Genomic DNA, 20,534 nt, shown 5'->3' on the forward strand with positions numbered 1-20,534 from the left:
ATTCATTCTAAATTTGCTTTGAAAAATATTCCTAGAAGGAAACTTTTGTATTTTGGACCATTCAAGATCTGGTTGTGTCTTTGCTAGAACTGCTCAGATGCCAGTGCCGTGAATACGCAGGTAGAGATTTGGAGTGATTTCCTTAAAACTTGTTTCATAATCTTCTTTCTGATAGTGGCAACTACATTTTTTTCGGGTGTTTTCAAAACAGTGCATACATAAAGGACATAGATAACCACACTGAAGACAAATTCTAGCAGCTATTATATTTTTACTATCGACTACATTAGTTCACTGTCTTCCACTGCTGTTATATATTAATATCTTTTTGGGACTGAAACCAGAAATAATTATAAAAACTTCCCGGCTTGACCAAAGCGACGATAGGGCCTAAAGCTTCGGGTGTAAGCAAGGATATTACTAAAATTCAAGTCTGATATAAGATCTATTTTGAAACATTCAGTGGTAATGTGATTAAACTCGTCTCCTGCAGTTTTATCGCGCGCTTTAAGCCCAGAAGCACAGAATTTCAGCTTATGTTAATATTAATACATTTTATTTTGTATACAATTTCGTTAGTAAAAGAAAAATTGACGAAATGTTCCTGAGCCAGACCTAGAGATAATTGCTGTGACCTGATACGTTTCCAAAGTCTCTAAGTCCGCAATTTGGCTCAAACCCAACAGTTCTCTGAAAGAATTCAAAACTTCGGTGAGTATTTTGTAATCAGGCTTAAAACTTCTGTGACATTTGGCCTGGATAAGTGCACGAATTTCAGCAACAAACAAGATTAAAACGTTTATTAATGAGTCTCTAGAAGACACTTATAATAAATTGAGCATTCTGTGCTGACAGGAAGAATGCGAAGGCTTCTAGCTCGGCGCCCGTTCCAATAAATATCACAATAAGTGGAATCTCCCATTACGTCCTGGACCGTTCCCAGGAGCTATTCTGGGAGCTATTCTTCCAACATCGACTGCACTGCACTGAGCAGACACCGAGGGCAGGTTTGTGGAGGAACGTGCACGATGTGATGTCTGCGGCCGGACAGTACGAACAGAAGGCTACAGTCCGGCGAGACGCTGGTAGAGCGGCGCGGCGACTATGAGGACAGAGACGAGATGCGCCGCGACGCTTGACCGATGCACACGGACACCGACGCGACGCCCAGAATAGCCGGCCGTGGGCGCGAGTAGGCGAACCTCAGCCCCGCTTCCTACTTTTGGGCTAATTCCAATTTGTTTTCGTCGTGAACTGTCCGCGTGCGATACGGTGGCCAATGCGTGTTTGTCGACGAGACCGCGGTTCGCGGATCTTCTATATCCGTCATTCTATTTCGGGAAGTGCATTTTATACGAGTTGATGCAACTAAAAATGTGTGCCAACAGTCGCGTTAATAGTGTGAGGCACGTCACGTCCTCGCGACGTCGTTTGTCTATGATCTTCTGTAGGCCACATGAGTAATATCTTTAATTGTATTACAGAACATGCATTCAATACTACAAATGTTATATGTGGAGTGCCAGGCTGAAGTACTTCAGGAAGTAAATATTTGAACAGTTGCAATCAAAGTTACGTGACACAACCTCCAGGGTCCGATCTCAGAACTAACTGAAATAATACCCCGAACCTCGCACACCTCTACCGTATAAATGATTTATTTCCAGTGTAACTAATACAATAAAAGGTATTTGTTATTCAGGTTAATATCTCCATTATAATAGGATTTATTTACAGCTTTCCAGATTACTGAAATTAGGTAACTAGAACATATTACTGGAAAACGAACATTAATACCTACATGTGATGAAAATGGAAGAATAGAATACGGAAACTTTAAGTCATGAATTAAATACTGAAGTTAAGAAAGGGATAATGGATTGACTTGAGAAGATTAAAGTTTGTAGATAATTACCGCTAAGTTGAAACCTTCACGAACGTCGCGTCAATAAAATGGTGTCATCAATGACGCAAATTTGAATCAGAATGACAACATGGATAAAATATTACTGTATTTGCGATGACCAAGCAGAACTACTACAACGTGTATAAACAAGGTTGTTATGTTTTTTAGGACATTGTAATCTTCTATTTCATAACTAAGTGTAAAAAAGCAACCATTACAGAACTTAAATCCTGATTTCCTAAAGAGAATAAAGATTCACTAACGGGATGAAAGCAAACTGTCGATATCAGGATTCACGATAAAACGATTACTGCAAATGGTATTCGCATGACTGTATTCGATGTGAATATGCATGAGAGTCAAGAAAGTTCTCGAGGAATCTCCCCAAAACCAGTGTCTATCGTCCATGAGAACTTTGCTTTTTTGGGAACATACAAAAATGGAGAACAATTAAACTTTTAAAATAAATAAGGTAACCGCATCAAGTAAATTCTTCTCTATTTGTAAATAAGAGAAGAAAAAGCTTTAAGGATCAATATTATGCTTGTGGCAATGTTAGCAGTTCCTTATTTGGTGACAGTAATGCTTTCTACTAGGATGTATTAAATAATATAATCAAGCAATCTGCAGCAACTAGTACTCATTCGGCATTAATCTACCAAAAGAAGATTTCCTCAAAAATATACCTAAACAACTCAAAGTAGCCTTGCGTTTACACTAGCCTATAGAAAAGAGCAAAAAATCAAACGATCTTTTGACAGGTCACATTTTAAGTAGTTTAACATATTTCAAACTACATATTGACATTTAATCACATCAGAGGCAGACAAAGACAATGACTGGTCATTTTAGCGTAAATATCAAGTATCAGGCTCTGTATCTACGGATGATTTAACTATTATTTAGGTCTTTAGCTATAAGCGTGGAAAGCTAAAGAATAAAACCTTCAGAAAATATTTATTATCATTCCGCATTTTTAACCCTTTTAAGACTGTCCCATTTCGACTCCTCCAGAACTAGCGCGGTTGACGATTAATATCTTCCTCAGGGAAAGTGTCTTCATTGATTTCAAGTAACACTAGGTTGTATTCTATGTTAAAAGTTTGTTACTGACGATGGAAAGTTTGAAAGGATAATAGAAGACTCCAAAACTTTGCATCTAAAGTTTGAGTTGCATATTTCTAAGTTCCAATACTGTAAAAGATGAAATGGCCGACCATACTGTATAAAGCGGAGACAATCTACAAATATCTGTAGTTGCTACCAGAAGAGTAACTCCATGCAGTTTCTATAGAGGTTTTTTTTAAATTTATTACTAGCTGTTACCGCCGGCTTTGCACGCAATTTTAAAGACGAAGTCCTTATATTACTTAATAAAAGCACTTATGATGTAATATGATGGAGTCCTATGGAAATTTTAAAACGAAAATAGGTATGCTGATGGTAGATATTATTTACGTTCATGGTAAATAGGATCAGAGTGTAACTAAATTCGTATATCATGTTTTGTACGTGTAGGAGCATTTCTGGTTCTAATAAGTATACCGTACATATACGTCCCAGCTGAGTCTGCATTGTTACCCTGATAAAGAAAATACAATACACAGGTCTCGGAAACCTACTTCGGTCAAAAAGCGTCTACTTCAAGCCTTTTTCATATATTTTGGGTCTAAGATATTTTCAGTACCATAGTAGAGTTAGCTTTGTTGTCCTGATGATGAAAATTTACACACATAAAGTAGGACTGAGAAACCTATTACGGCCTTGGGAGAAAGAAGTCCTACCTACTTACTATGTGCTTTCGGTATAGCCTGAGGGGGTAATCCTTATTAAGGATATGCAAAATTCCAAAATAATCGTTATTAAAGTTTTGCGTTACACTTGATTTTTGGACTGTAACTAGGGAAAGATTGAGTCGTTGAGGCATTTTAGTATTCATTTCTCTGTTTTTCCATAAGCTAATGTTAAAATGCCGTATCACAATGTTAAGGAAGCTCACCAGTTTAAAGTAAATTAAGTGAAAACATCCATAAATTTGTTCATTAAGGTTTGTTACATAACAGTGTTTAAATAATACTTGAAATGCGTTAGGTGATTTAAATACGTCATTGGCGCAATCTGGAGTGAAACTTTGATATTATTTTTTTTTTTACTATCTGTATTACACTATTGATCAAGCACTGTTTACATAATATTATATAATCAATTTTAAATGTAAAACGTAAAAACTACAATTTTTGTGAATTCCAAAATATTCCAGGCAACTTTTCTTATCTTTTTCTTCACAAAAACCTTCCTCAAATTTCAATGAACATTTAACAAAATGAATTAACCGAATTGGTCCAGCCGTTATCAAGATTTGCGCTTACCAACACATTTAACGATTCATTTTTATTTATAAGATATGTACTTACTTGAACAAGGACTCATTTTTCCAAATAGCGTTAAAAAACATAGGTAGGTTAGCTTCGAAAACAATACTAGCCTTCGACTGTTGTAAATCTAATGTATGACCTCCGCGCTAGTCGGCCCCCCCATAGCGAGACTGGTTACATCAGCGGAGTAAACACTAAAGTTTTATCAGGAATATATTTTAAAACAACAAGCCCCCTCATGTTTTTCAGCAATATTACATACGTATTTTTCTGCAGGAGAGACTCAATAAACAAGATAATGTAGAACTATCACTTGTCAGACTTAAGTAGTTGAAGAACTTTCAACAATTACTATTCATAAGCCATCAAGAAACATTTATAATAAAGGTAGTACTTTAACACTTAATCGGCAATTCTATGAAATGTGGGTTAACAACTTAAAAATTTAAAGTGACCCCTTCTCTTCAAAAAGTTTATAAAAGTATGTTAATAGGTATGGTTAAGATTGTACATCGATATCTCAATCCAGGACGTACCAAGACTTAATTTACGCTTTGCAATAACTGATTGCCTCAGAAATAACTTATAATATCAGATTCAAATTGTTACAACATTTCTTTAATATTAGGGCACACCTACAGTATCAGTTTGATGTAATGACTTAAATATAAAATAATAAACACATACAAGAAAATCTGGTAAACCAGAACCTTTTGAAGCTGGTAAAGTGTATTTAAAATCATGTCCACAATACATTGAAAAAGTCAGTAAATTATCTAAGATAATGAGCCATTAACATAGCCACATTAAAATAGCGGGTTACACACATTTTCCAATAACATTAAAACTTCAATTATAATATTGAGTTTTCGCTTGCTCACCATTAACTTCTAACTTATTATAACACTTTTAAATGAACTTTATGTTCAACATAGCTCTTTGTTTAAAACTATAAATTGAACCAATCACATTTCCTTAACCTGATCGAACCGCAGCCGAGTTGATTGTTGATACCACTTTAAATTACCACTTCAATATTTCAAATCATAATAGTTTAACTTAGAGCTATATTGCGAATCACATTCTTACCTTGAATCTTCAGAAGAAGCAAATGTGATTTGAGTTTCTACTGGCGAGCGGATATCCACCTCGAAGTAATTTTCCATCAGAGGCCCCTCCTGTTGGTACACATAACCCGCGTCCGGAATCGGCGTAGAGTTCGCCCAATTGGTTTGATTGGGGTCCTTCTTGAAGATCGGCGAAGAAGTTGAAGAATCGACTTCAGTTCCTTCCTCAGCACTTTTGGAACCTTCCTTTCCTACGATACCCACTTCCTTATGTCGATTCACTGAATGGTTACACCATTCCGCTCTCTGGATCTCCGGACCCTCGACTGTATGCTGCTGGACATTGTCGTAGAAATTGACAGGAGTCGATGAGTTGGTAACTTCTTCAGATCGTTCCTTCACCTTGTTGCAATACTCGTGGTCGCCATCCATAACTCTTTCGATTATCTTGAAGTCGCTAACTACCTTTTTAGACTCTTGGGGCTGACCGTCAATCTCATCCTTATTGGCCAAAACGTATTCTTTATTCTTCTTTGTTTTTTCGACCACTTCTTCTTTGCCACCATCGACACTCTTCGAGGATTTCTCCGTTTCTTTGGTTTTGTTGAGGTGCTCGTATGTCTCAAACGACTTCGTCCCTTCAGCGCTCGAGTAGGATTTCTCGCTGATTGAAGTGCTCTGTTTGAATTCCGTTTTAGTCGAAATGTTTGTGTTCTTCCAAACGTTGGCCACGTCCCTCGAGGGAGATGTCAGCCTATCGAAGCGAATCCGACCCTGCTGATCTCTGTAGTGGTCTCCCCAATAGTCAGAAGGCTTTCTCATGGAAGACCCTTTGGCGTCAAACGGTGATGTGAATTCGGACTTTGGCGTCGCAGCATCCTCTGAGATTCGAGATGAGTGATAACTATAGTCGGAATTCTGCCTTCTATACGACCTGTTCAGACTCTCCGTTCTACCTGAACTGGACGCTCGACTCTGCGTGTCCGGAGTATACTCCCAGAAAGTGACGTCACCTTGGCGTCTGCCACCGACCTTATCAGGCCAGAAGTCCGAGTTCGGTGTCTTCATTGATTCTGACGGAGTGGGACTCCAGATGCTGCGGATCGTGTTGGAGTAAAAACTTGAATCAGAAATCTTCCTGTCACGTTCGCTGCTGCTGGAGTATACTGAAGAGTAGTTATCCTCCCACTTGGCATTGGACTTCTCCTCCGATTGGCACCTCCTGTGGAGTCTCGGCGACCTGGTCTTGTACGGACTGTTGCCACCGGTCTCTAGTCTCGTGAAGCCCTCCCTGCACAAGTCCGGAGGATCAGCGCTCACTCGCTCCCAATAGTTTTGCTTCCTCGCCCGAGGATCTCTCTCGCTCCAGGAGCTTCCGGGGACTCCAGAATCGGCAGAGTTCTGGCTCCCGGGGGACACGCTGGAAGCGGAAGGGTGCGGCTGGACGATTCCATTACCCTTGAGGATCAGCAGATCCAGGCTCTTCTTGGGCTGTCTGACTAGAGACTCCACCTGGTGAAGAGTCAGGATACGGGAGTCGACCTTCTCTATCTGAAGGATTGTGTCTCCAGGAGCCAAGTACTGAGAGGCCAGAGTGCCCGGCGTCACCTGAAATATAACACGAATGAATGTCACATTGCTAAACATTTTGACATGTTTTGACAGCTGACGACGATGCTGCCATGTAAGGGTCCTCCCCTCGCCGCTGTAGAGTAAGGCCGGGTGGAGATCGACCAAGATAGCCGGTGACTCACGGTCCTGGCAGACTCGCAAATCTCGCTCGCCACTCTGCAACACTCCTCTCGGTTCTCTGGTAATCCCACCATTATTTTTGACCTCTTGACAATAAATCATAACAATTTACAAAAATGTTTTTGTATTCACGCAACCATCCATAGTGTAGGCAGGCATAGAACCCCGAAGTCCCACCAATCACATCTATTTATATCTTTTAGTATTTGCACACACAAAATTTGAGGGAAAAACGAACCACACGACAAACAAATATGATTTCTGCTTTTCAACCGGAACACTAGTATCCGTGGTTGTCGCGCGGAGTATGATTGATTGTTACATTTTACTTAAAGAAGTCAATTAGCCTCACTCGTATACATTTGACATGTATGTAAAGTCTGAGAAAAATATTACAAATTCTAAATATTATTTTGTATTTTCGTATTGCCGGTTATATATTTTATAGTCAAATAAACACATAAACTATAAATATAACTTCTACTGTTTTTTATGACATCACCCTTCTTTCCTACGCTCATATTATGAATGTACTGTCTAAAACATTATTTGTATGAAGTTTAAATATTTTTTAACCACTGGTTTTTAATGCTATAGTTTTAAAAATGTAATGTCACAGTTACGCAAAAAATCATATTTTAATGGGTTGCCTTTCCTCAACAAAGATAGTATTCTCTATTATTCAGTTTAAGGTATTTTGTCTAAGATGTACTGTAGCAGTTGGCTAAATCATTAAATAGACATCCAGTAAATAATTTGTATTTTTACTTATTTTTTTAAACTTTTGTATTGTTACGTATATATTTTTGTTAAATATAGTTAGATGATTTGAGCAAAATCCGGCTAAGTTCATAATTAACTGTAATAAAATTACTCTAGTAGAAAAAAATTACCAATAAATTATTATTGTATATGTTTATCTGAACTGTCACAAGATAAAACATTTTTAATCCTTATTATTATACGTTTGTTAAACGTGATTTAAAGTAGATAATAAAAGTCAAATAGGAACTAATTAATTGTTATTTCTTCGTAACTAGATTAAATTTGATACGGCGCTATATCTGTAACAGGCGATACAGTTCTGTACTGTGTAAAGCGTGTCACTGATTTCAGGCGCTAACTTAATATTACTGTTAATACTGCTGTAAGTTATAAATTATGGATTGTTTCTGCAGCAATGCAATAATTTCTACGTTAAGTTAACAAAAAATACAATTTATACAGTTAAAAATTAACTATTAAGATAATAAGCGTTTGCATTCTACAATTTCTTTAGGCATATAATACATAGTGATCAAAAGCAATTTGATGAATTAATCATCAGTTTTAGGAAAGCAAAAAGAAAATGAACTGTACGGATAATTAAATGTAGAATATATTTGTATCTAATAAACTACTTCAAATTGCAATAATACACTCACGGTTACCAAGATCATGCGGTCAACAGAGAAACAAACCGCCGGATATTATACACAGTACAAATAAACTTATGTTTCATACAAACTTTGCTTATCAACAGCAAACACGTTAACGTAAACAGTTAGAAAACAAAAAATAAAAGGACAGACATTGGACCGTTTTACGCATTTTTTAGTGTAAAGTAAAATTCACATGATGTGATTTGGGCGTGCCAATGTAATAACTTTTATTCATGTGTTGCAATCGGTTTTGGAATTTTTTTTTCTTGAAAGACTCTTTAACATTTATTTTCTAAAGAACAAAATAGAAAGCAAATTTTGCTTCTCTCTTCACAAGGAATTATAGACATTTCAAGTAGAAAATTCAAACCGAAAAGGAGTTCTTCCTGTGATTTGTCCTGCCTATATACACTGTTTTCTATTGACGAGGAATTATAGGCATTTCAAGTAGAAAATCAAAACCGAAAAGAAGCTTTTCCTGAGTATCGTCTTGCCTAAACGCCCTATTTACCGTTCTAAAACTAGTACAGGTTAAGGTGTACACCACAATCATATAATAGGCTCCGCTAGAAGTTGTAAGCAAAGGTTTAAGGCCATAGCTCATTTCATTAGGCTACATGTATTACTAAGTCCCGCGCTAAAATGTAGTATGATTATACTCAGTTTGTTTATATGCCCTGTAATATTCTCATTGCCATCGTGGATACCCTTAAGATCAAAGTACAAATTTAGCCAAATCCCACGGACTGACATACACCATCATGGAACTCAATGATGTTTGTATGGAAATGAAACTTCAAGCAAAATTACAAGTCCATTGTCATTTGATCTTGAGTTATCGTGTAGTCAAACATGCAGGCAGAAATGAATCTTTTCTAGTTCCTCGAGTGATATGCTTCGTTAACATTCAGCAATGTTATTACAGAAACAGAGTTGTTTAGTATCGATGGGGATTTTTTGTATGAAACAAACAATGAGGAAACATGCGTGAAATCTAGTCACCTTACATCCTTGCTTATTGGGATCTGATATTGTCTGTCATCTTGGAGGACTTACTTCTAGGACTCTCCGTATTAACTTCAATGTAGTTAATATGACTTCTAGAGATACAGGGACAAATGCTCGCAGGGCGTCCACTCGTAATATTACGCACTCATTAGAGACATAAACACTTAATGCATAAACCAATACATTTGAAACTTTTTTAAACAAATAGGACAACAACAAATAGGAATGTAATGTCCTATTATATTCTGGTAGAGGAGGCCCTACACGGTAAGACTGGATGGATTAAAAGAAGTGCAGTGCCATTTCTGTTGTTTCCGTCCTTGTCTCTTTATATTATAATTTCCTGTAATTTTCGTTTATGTTGCTTGCAGATATGGATCAGAACAGTATGAACATAGATTATATAATTATGAATGTTTCGTCCAAATGTACGCAGAAAATTATTTTGTACAACAATTAGACACAATTTTAACTTAAAAAATCGCTTATAAGTCCCCATTTTAAATTGTTTATTTGAAACCCTTAGCTGAGTATGTAGACTCATGATTTAGTCTGTACTCCAAATTTTTTTAACACTGAAAACATTTTAATTTTAGCGTTTGTGAAAATTTGTATTTAAATTAAAATGTATTTACTTTAAAACTAAATAAAGATTACCAGCAGTTTATTTAAAATAATTTGTTTAAATAAACACATCTGATTAAAATATTCAGTTAACTGCTTTTATTTTTTTTTAATGTGAGAGGCGGTGGTCTGGCACGATTCTTGACCACTGCGATATATTTATATATTACGCTTTAAAATCGTCCTGTTTCAAACTTGTTTATAGTTTGGACATTTGGTTTATAAATGTTCTGAATGTAAAACAAAATATTAAATATATTGAGCTCCACCAACGGTGCTTGATAAATTGTATCCAGATAATTCGCAGAGGCTGATTTTATTCCAGAATAAAGTATTTTTATTATCCTTCTTGGTGTCCTGAATAGTGAAGTCAATTCCTGTCGTACCGACCTCCTTGTACTGGTGTGTAGTCAGCTCGAGCTGCCAGCGCTACCCGTCGTACTTCTGCAGAACTAGCAACACATGCGGTCAAAGGCAGAACGTCTTCTAATATAGTACCAATTCTAGCTTGCTTAATCCACCCATCTACGTATAATAATATTATTTTTTTTACAATATCATTGTTATTAATAAAAAATTATTAATTTAAAAATTTTAAATTAGTTTATTACTTTAGTGATTTACGACACTATTTTCTAAGAAATAAATAGGCCTGAATTATAAAGTGGCGAGTATAATTTTATATTTTCTTTTTGAGCGTGTTTACATTCCTGACCAAAACCATAAATATTACACAAAACGGTTTATACTTTCAAATAAATTCATGGTATATGTCCACTAAAGTAACTATATAGAAATTGACGTAACCTCTATAAATAATCCCGATTTCTGTAAACGTATGTTATGTACCAGCCCGATTCAGACCGAAAACCACAATAACCGTAATCTTATCCCTTAACGTTTTCTACCTTAACCTATCAGGGAAGAAATTCTCAAATTATGTGGAGGAGATTTAAAAAGATGAATTTAACTATGGAAATCACTATACTTGTATTAACAGAAATACATAAAGTATACCGTCATATCGATTACACAGGGATAACCAGTACAGGTTAATGTTTAAGTATTGTTTCTTTTCGGCTTTATCTGAAGATGTAATTGGAAAAACTTCTACAAAGGTATGACACAAAGTTGAAATTTTTGAACGAACTATCCATAGTTTGTGCATGTGAACAAAATATAACTGCTTTAAAATTATATTGTTTTTATATTATACAAATACTATTACAACTTAATATTTTATCATTACAAATTAACTATTGATAATAATTTCTAAATTTAATAACAAAACCGAAATCATTTATTAAAATGACACAATATTTAACTGAAATACATAATTTATTATTATTTTATTTAAATTAATGAGTCAACTCAAAATGTAAAACGGGTGATTTCTTTGAAATACGATTTGTTTTCCTTATTTTATTTTTCTTTCAATATAGTAAGCTATGTGTTGTCACATATTAAGAGTGAAATCATTAAATTTTATGTTAGAAATTTTTAATTAAATTATGTTGTATTTTCAAGTTGTAACTTTAAACGTATAGTGTGAAACAAACATGTTTCCAAACAATTACAAAAATGTGTATCTAAAAAGTTTACCAAATGCTAAAAATGTCATCTTCAACTTTAAAAACAAAGATTATCAGGGGATAAGCTTGGAACTTTGTGCACAGATACAAATATATTGGAAGAAACTTGTGAAATGGAATAAAACTAATAAGGTAAAACATATTCTAAATATAATGTAGATTACAAAAAAGAAATAAAGCTGAAATATATTGGTTTTTTAAATAAACTGGTGGGTAATTTGACCATGACAAATTCAGTTTTAATGTCCTTTCTCCTATACGATGAGTGTTTTTATTAGTAACAATTGGATTGTTTTTTTCAAAACACATTTGTACAATTTTTTTAGCGTTAAAAGTTTATATTTACATGACCAAGTAATATTGATTTAAATATAAATTTATTTACTATGTTTCTGATATCTATGTGTATCTTTACAATCCACTATTATAACGTAAACTACGTGAAATTAAGTCTTGCACAATTATGCAAAATACAATACAAATTAGGACAAGAAGCTTAAAAAAATTCACCTAGTCATATAAGGATCTTTACGCTACTTCCGGAGTGACAGAATATTCTGGATGGGCGATGTTTGGGGGTAGGAGCCGCCTCCTGTCGAGATCCATGAGGAAGAATTTAGGACACTAACCTCAAGTCTTATCCCCTCGGAAGAAGGAGAAGCCAGCTCTGAACTAGCCTATCCAGTCAAATCAGGCAGGGGGTGGCTGGCTGGCAAGAACCTTTGACTAGACTAGACCTATCGAATTACCAAGAATCTCGACGTTTGTGGTTAATGCTAATGATATGCGTACCCTCCCTGCTTTTCACTCAAAACTTGTCTTTCGGCAAAGCTCGAGCAAGCTTGTGCTACCCGGTTGTTTATGTAAAAAACTTCTTTTCTGTCGACGCTGTCAGTCGAGGTCTCTGAAAATTGTCTATGTACAGAATCTCTCCATAGTGAGTCGACAGAAATCGGTAGCTATCTCTTAACAAATTTTCTCTTTTTACTTTAGATTTCTCTCTGGACTTTTTATGGAAAAAGTTAACATACTTGGGCCTATTTTGTTCCATAAACAAATAGCTTCTTTAATCAGCAGGTACAACATTTATACGCAGTTAAAGAAACATCTACAAATCTTCAAAATGACTTCCTCCTCACCATTGCTATTCTGAAAACATTCTGCAGCTAGAATAGTATTATTTGGACGTTTCAGCTTCTTCATATTATCAAGTCAACCTTTAAATAAGTTCCAAACTATAATTAGCAGGTTGTTATTTTAACGGAGTTCGCTCTGGGCGCCTTTACTTTTCTCATTCCTAAGAATCTGCAGCTAAGCTTGAACTACTAAGTTAATCACTGGCTCTTCCAGGATCACTTCAAAATATTTGGTTGAATCCACTTCTATAGTATTAATGTTGATTTAAGTGTTGAAAGTTTTTATGTGATTTTAAAGACATATATAGAAAATAACACGTATGTAATGGAAGTACCGAATAATTTAGCTAGAGCCAAAGTGAAAAGTCCGTGGATAAACAAACACATTTTAGATGCAGTTAAGGAAAGGAACACATTATATAAAGCCACATTGAATAGGCCTTACGATATTAATCTTAAGAGATATTATGAAAATTACCTTGAAAGATTAAAACAAAAAAATAGATTTAACTAAGAATTCGTATTATACTAACTTGTTAAATAAATACAGCGGTAATAATAAAGAGTAATGGAAAATTATAAATCAAATTACAGGAAATAGGAGTAAAGGCGAGTTGAGTCAAATAGAACTAGAGAGCGGCATTGTAATTGATAATCCAACTCTTATCAGTATAGAAGTAAACAAATATTTCGCCAGTACGGCTAATCAGCTGACAGCTAACCTTCCCAGTGCCGGCGCTTGGGACAGCAGCGATACAACCTCAACTCTTGAATCTTTTTTTATCTATAGAACTAACCAGGAAGAAATCCTGGATATAATTACACATTTTAAAAACAAAAAATCACGAGGTGTGGATAAAATTTCTGTTGATATACTAAAGCAAATCAGTCATAGTATTGCACCGGCACTTGAGCATATTTTTAATTTAAGTTTTAAGTCAGGCCATTTTCAACTTATTTTAAAAAGAGTATTGTGGTTCCCTTACTGAAAAAACCTAATTCAATAAAATTAGACAACTTGAGACCTATTAGCCTTCTACCGATAACTTCTAAAATAATAGAGAAAATTATGAAAAAACGGCTTCTTAGTTTCCTAAACAGTAAACACTTTTTTAGCGAAAATCAGTTTGGGTTCACGAAGGGAAAATCAACGGAAGATGCACTTTCAGTTTTCGTAGAATGTTTATATAATAACATCAATTTTGGCAAAAAGGCATCTGCATTATTTATCGATTATAAAAAGGCATTTGACCTGGTGGACCAAACTCTTTTACTTTCTAAATTAGAACATGCAGGAATAAGAGGAGTGGCGCTCAGCTAGTTTAATACATACTTTTCAAACAGAGAACAAATTGTCAAATTTAAAGACTGTTATAGTAATCCAGAAATAGTTGAAAAAGGTGTGCCACAGGGCTCTGTGCTCTCGAGCACATTATTCTTGATTTATATTAATGATTTGCTGAAAAAACCATTCAAAGGGCAAATTTATGCGTTTGCTGATGATTTGGTTCTGTTCTGATGAAAGCGAAGAGGAGATATGGCAATGTATAATACAAGACTTAAACATTTTGAAGTTGTGGTGTGTTCAAAATAAAATGATTGTAAATGTATCTAAAACTAAAGTAGTTAGTTTTAATTTAAGAGATTTTAAGTTTATTAATGATATAACTTTTCATGAATTTGATTGTAAGCAAATAAACATATGTAAATGCGAGAAAATTGAGATAGTTAAGCATTTTAAATATCTAGGAGTATTTTTAGACAGTAAATTGTCATGGGAAAAACATAATGAATATATACAAAATTCTTTAAAGCGTCAAATTAGGAAATTTTATTATAAAAGGAATATATGTAACGCAGATCTATTACGGACTTTATATTTTACTCTTATACATTCTAGGTTGCAATATAGTATTCACTGCTGGGGAGGAGCTTTTAAAAATAGCAAAACTTAGGGCAACCCAAAACCATTTTTTGCGTATACTTTTATATAAAAACAAGAGAGAATCATCTTTTCCTCTTTATCAAAGGCTAAATATTTTACCACTCCAACATTTATTTATTTATAAAGTATTACAATTTTTTTACAAAAGAAGAGGAAACAATAGAACAGAACATTTATATAAGCATACGCACATGACGCGGAACGTAAAAAACAAAGCAGTTTTAAGACCAAAAGTTAAAAAATCTTTTTTTTAAATCGTTTGTTTTTTTAGGCCCAAAGTGTTTTAATATGTTACCAATTGATATAAAGAAGTGTAAATCTAATAAAACATTTAAAGTTCACCTGAAAAAATGGCTAATGAACTCTGAGGAAACCAAACAATTAACAGATATAATTGAATAAAACATTTCTGAATGTATATGTGAGTGCTGAAAAGGTTGTATATGGAGTATAGGGGAAATGTAGGTTTCATGAGTTAAAATAAAATAAACAAACTACGAAAGTAGCAGTAATTTGTTAAGTGTGTATAATTGTTCTAGTAATTATGTTTTAGTTGCTTAATTTCATATTGATAGGTAAGGTTTAAGATTGTCCACAGTAGTTTGTAAACAAATAAAGTGATGACACTACAGAGGCCGAATGCCAATTATCAGTGTCAGAAAAGTAGTGACTGTTGTTTGATTGCCGGCCATCAAAACTGTGTAGGATGGTCGAGTATATTCCTACCATTATATGATGCATGAAGTGTAATATTGCAGAAGTAATAAAGATATTTTCATTTCATTTCATTTCATTTCTTAACGGTTAGGAGGTCCTAGTATACCATCTCGGACCTTCCAAGTAAAACATAGTTTGTTATTTATTAAGGACTCAATTTGTCATTCCTGTAGTCATCGGACAAACTCATGGAGATGCATGAATACACGTTAAATGGGTTAATTACTTTTCGAAATCGTATCTGAATTACATTTCCAGGAAGAATTACAGCACATTTACACTATGCATACGTTGATAAATCAGCCGTAACCTCCCCCCACCCCCCACCCCCCCGACTAACGCTACTACACCTAATGAGAGAATGAGTGTTTTGTAAGGCTTTCTCCGTGTATATTTAGCCCTCATATATCCACTCGTCCCTACAAGTAGCGTTAAAATGAGGAGGCTTTTTATTTATACGATCCTTAGTCAAATAATGTCGTCGAGGCAATCATAAGATTTACTTAGACCCAGAAAACCACCAACAAAATCCAACCTAGTTTCCAAACAGAGAAGCTGTTAACAAACAGTGTTTGTTCACTAAGTAATCCAACTTATAGCTATTAAACATATAGGTATTGTAAAACAAAACATCATTGTAGAGATGTAATTGGCTGTATGAAATGATATTGAAAGACAACTTGCTACGGTACCACTCTGTCTGTAATAGCTATTGTTGTTTGCTAATACCTGTAACTGTGATGATCTGTTATTGAGAATAGATAACGTTTTATACCCTGATAAGGTCTATCTGTCAGCCCACTGTTGCTCACATCCTAGTTGCTTCACCGTATGAGATGTCTTAAGCAATTCTACTTCATGTACCTGGTTAAACTGATTACATAATTGCATCAAGTTGTATATGTCGACTATATCTTTGAAAAATAGAAGTGTTAATGCATTATTTTATTTATTCGTATGCAGGCCATGGCTCTCTTTCGCATTCCTCCCACTTTATGTCTCAGCTTTTTCCTAAGTTTCTGTGCTGCAACTTGGATCCTAATCAAAAGTTCCTCTACTTCAATAATAAAAAAAATACTAGATGTGACTTATTAATTTGTATTATAAATATTTAGAGAACTAAAAGCATTGTGTTTTGCTAGCGAAATTTTGATCTTATCATGTTTTACACTATTTAAACTCACATAACTGTACTTAAATGATAAAAAAATAAAACGATGTATCGTACTTTCTGAAAGATTATGTTTTGAAGCAGTTTTTATGACATTTGCTACTATCCAGCATTTTTTATAAAGAACTGTGAATGTCTGCTTTTTCGTTTAATAAAAAGAGATAACTTCCCTGTTTAAGTCGATTTAATTAATATTTCTGGGGACTCAGACCCATTGAAAGTCATCCATACTTACTCAAAATTTAATTTATAATACAATGGTGGTAATAATGTTCCAGAAATGCATCGAAATGACGTACAAATGTTCCATTTTTTTCTCTGGGTGTGTGCAAATAATAATTTTTTAATTTCCACATTTGAGATTTGAGTCACATTTATGTTGTATTAGCACGTACAAAAAGATTTTACACTAGGTCATGGACCTCCTGTGTTAGTATGTTTACCTATTTGTACCTCTTGAAAATGTCTTGTTTATGACGAAATATTTCTTTTAGTAGTATAAATATTTTACCTATATATATATATATATATATATATATATATATATATATATATATATATATATATATGTAACTGTATTGTATAAATAAGAAATTTCATTTAACATCTAACGTTAGATTTAATTACTTTAGTTATTGTTCGAGCGATTAAGATTGTACGCGATTTTTAAAAATATATTGATGTTGAAATTTAAACCCATGTAATTTTCAAACGTGTATTGGAAATAAATAAGTTTTTTTTTATTCTGTATCGTTTTAACAATATCCATGTAGGACATTTGTTTAATGTAACAATACTTAAATAGCTCAAATAAAATTAAGTAACTCGAAAAATAAAATGCTAAAATGCGTCGCACATTCTGTATATACAATTGGGTAAAAGTACTTTTAAAATTAAACACTCAACGTAGAACGTTTTCAGTTCTATGTTATGTCTTTATGTAGATAGCATACTCAATCGAAACCGTATCACGTACGGACCTGTCTAGATCAAAGTTCACTTGGCATTTGTACTTGGCATGGTCTTGATAAGTGAACTGTGCCCAGGTATTTGTAATTAAGGACCTAGCATGTCCTTGTTAATATCATGTCACGTCTGTCCATTTGTTGATAGCAAGGTTAATTGTAATTATTTTGGCGGTTTACGAATACAAACAATGTATAAACATTGACCAATCTATGATGATTGTTATTTCCCTCTGTATTCATCTATAACTAAGTCCCGCTAGAGAAGGCATTGTCTACTGTGTACAATGTATACGGTTATAATGTGCAGCGCTAATATTATATCTCTAAAATAATTTTGGCGCTTAAAAATACAACCTAACGTTTTTTGTGTAAAATGAACTTTCTGACTGTAACTAGATTAATAACGAGAAAATACAAAGCTTCAGGAACATGTCTATAAGAGACCCTTAGGAAAGTTAGGTTTTCCTATAATTGTGAAGAAGTAGTCAACAATTTTGCCATCCACTTGTTTAAATAACAATAAAAATTATATGGATTAGCTGCTTGGAAAAAATTTCGATATTCTTCCAATAAAAAAAAAACTGTAAATACGTCATACTGCGTTAGTATTACCATTACTAAAGATACAATATATTTATAGTTTTATTTTACATTATTAAAATGGATTTTTTTTAAATAAAAAATAAAATATCAATTCAGTAATATTAGTTTATTACAAATACAAAGAAGATTAAGAATAACTAGTCTGAAATAAAGTTAAATTCTCAAACAATTTTAACAACTAGAACGCGCAACAAAACAAAAAAGATCTTGGTGAACTAAAATACACACAGTTTGAAGTTTCAAGTATGCACGAAAGTTAGTCGTACGTGTTAGTTTCACATTATACATTCTACTGTCAGAAACAATGAGATGTTGTACAAACTCATTAATCTTCTCATTACATGTGTCATGTTCTTTACTCATGCCAGTGCTCTGAATGTTAGAAGTGATCTCCTTCAATACTGGAAGAAAGTTATACAGTATTTGGAATATTGTAATTATTTTAACGTTAGTAGTGGAACCACGTCCAATTCCTTGTCATGAAGAGCGACGTTGCGTTTATACTCTAATAATTATATAAGAAACCAAAAATTAAAAAAATAAGTTTAGATTAACAAATTTAATATCCCAATAACGGACACGAAATGTAAAACTCGTAATAAATTTAATTAGAAAATTAGTAAAATGCTTTTTTGGAGATACATTTTGTATACCATGACAAAATGCTTTATAATAACGCTTATTAACGAAATTTTAATTTCATTTTAGGCTGATTCCCTCAATTTTAAATTTAAAGTAACATTGAGAGAATTTCAACGGTGTTTTTCCCAAATGATGTTTTCTTAATCTTGAAATTATAAAACATAATTAGCAAATTAAGGAAAAACTTTATAACGCCTTTTAGCCTCTAAGACTTTATAATTCTGAAATAAACAGTTCTATCATTCAAAAACGATTAATTATTTATGTTTTCTCCCATATGGTATTAGGATTGATTGAGAATATTTAAGGAATAAGAGAATTATTTATATAAAAAATATAATTATAAAAGTTACGACTGTTTTTCTAACCCCTAATGAACTTGACGATGATCTCTAATTGGCATGCAATGTACCTCTATTTTCTGAAAAAAAGGATAAATATTATACTCTTTTTCCTTGTAGTTTGTTACACAACATTATGTTTCATTACCTTATTCCAACGAACCTGATGTCTCATTAATTTCGCCCTAGTTTCCTTAACTGTTGAAGCAGCTATGTTTAATGAATGCGTCTAGAAACCGTATCGAAATGAAAATGTTTTCGTAAGTAGGGCGTGGGTCTGAAATGACCATATATTTGGTTATTGATTTTCCCAAACTTTAAAAAACATTCTTTATAAAGAAAGAACATAAACAATGGTCACACATACGGATATAAATATGGGTGCTTCTACGAAAATAAAGAACTTGTCTCTTTACAAGATTTAGTGCAAGGAAACCAAGATAAAATAAACCGATCTTTAGGAAATTCCAAGAGTATTATTTTAGCATTGAAAAGAGCGGGGGGGGGGGGGTAAAAGTACGATGATACAGGTTCCCTGGTCAGCTGATGACACTGCTATTATTCTGGTGCGACAATAACATCGGTTGCCAACTCTCAAGTGGTTTTGTTTGGGTCCAGAATATCTTCGGAAAGTGCGAAGTTGGTGTTGACAATGCGCAGAAGTACGCAAGTCCACATAGTACTTATGTCTTAGGACTTTTATTTTATTTACTTATTAAAACAAATTTTATTTCAGACAATAAACGAACTTCAGGTAGGAGTATGTATTTTAAGCTACTATAGTAACCATCATATTAAGAATACAACAAATATTACTAAACTAATATATAATTTAACTGATAGAAACTTTGCCGTGAATAGTAATAAATAGTAAAGATGAAACTTTACATTAATATTAATTTTCAAACTGTGCTGAACAAAATAAAATATAGCAAGAACAATATTGATGATAGCCTACATAATATGTCTAAGTTTCATATCAGACAATTTAAAGTATGACGTAATTAAGTAATTAGTTTCTAATTATTTAATAAAAAAAATTCCAAAACAAGGTTAATCCGTATTGATTGGAAGTTCCTTTCTTTAAATCTACCTTTTCCCCCTCAACTTGATTATTTTATTTGAAAGAAAGATCTAACCTGATATATAACAAGAAAATTTGTTTGTATATTTTGATGTTTTGCAAAGATACAAATAATGTAACAATACACAGGCAATACATATTTAAGAGAGTTGGAGAGCAAATACTTTTCCCCATTGCGTGAA

The 20,534-nt window shown here is 33.7% G+C and overlaps 1 protein-coding gene across 4 annotated transcripts in view; it reads right to left on the reverse strand.

Moving 5' to 3' along the window:
- The window catches only part of LOC124359736 (protein piccolo-like), a 121,822-nt gene that overhangs the window by 91,376 nt on the left and 9,912 nt on the right, over positions 1 to 20,534 (reverse strand). For all 4 annotated transcript variants that reach the window (XM_046812727.1, XM_046812728.1, XM_046812729.1 and 1 more), the window contains one exon: positions 5,371 to 6,956. In XM_046812727.1, the coding sequence (XP_046668683.1) occupies positions 5,371 to 6,956 (1,586 nt within the window). The remainder of the gene's footprint in view (positions 1 to 5,370; positions 6,957 to 20,534) is intronic.

This window comes from Homalodisca vitripennis, chromosome 4 (assembly GCF_021130785.1).
Source record: "Homalodisca vitripennis isolate AUS2020 chromosome 4, UT_GWSS_2.1, whole genome shotgun sequence".
Lineage (NCBI taxonomy): Eukaryota > Metazoa > Arthropoda > Insecta > Hemiptera > Cicadellidae > Homalodisca > Homalodisca vitripennis.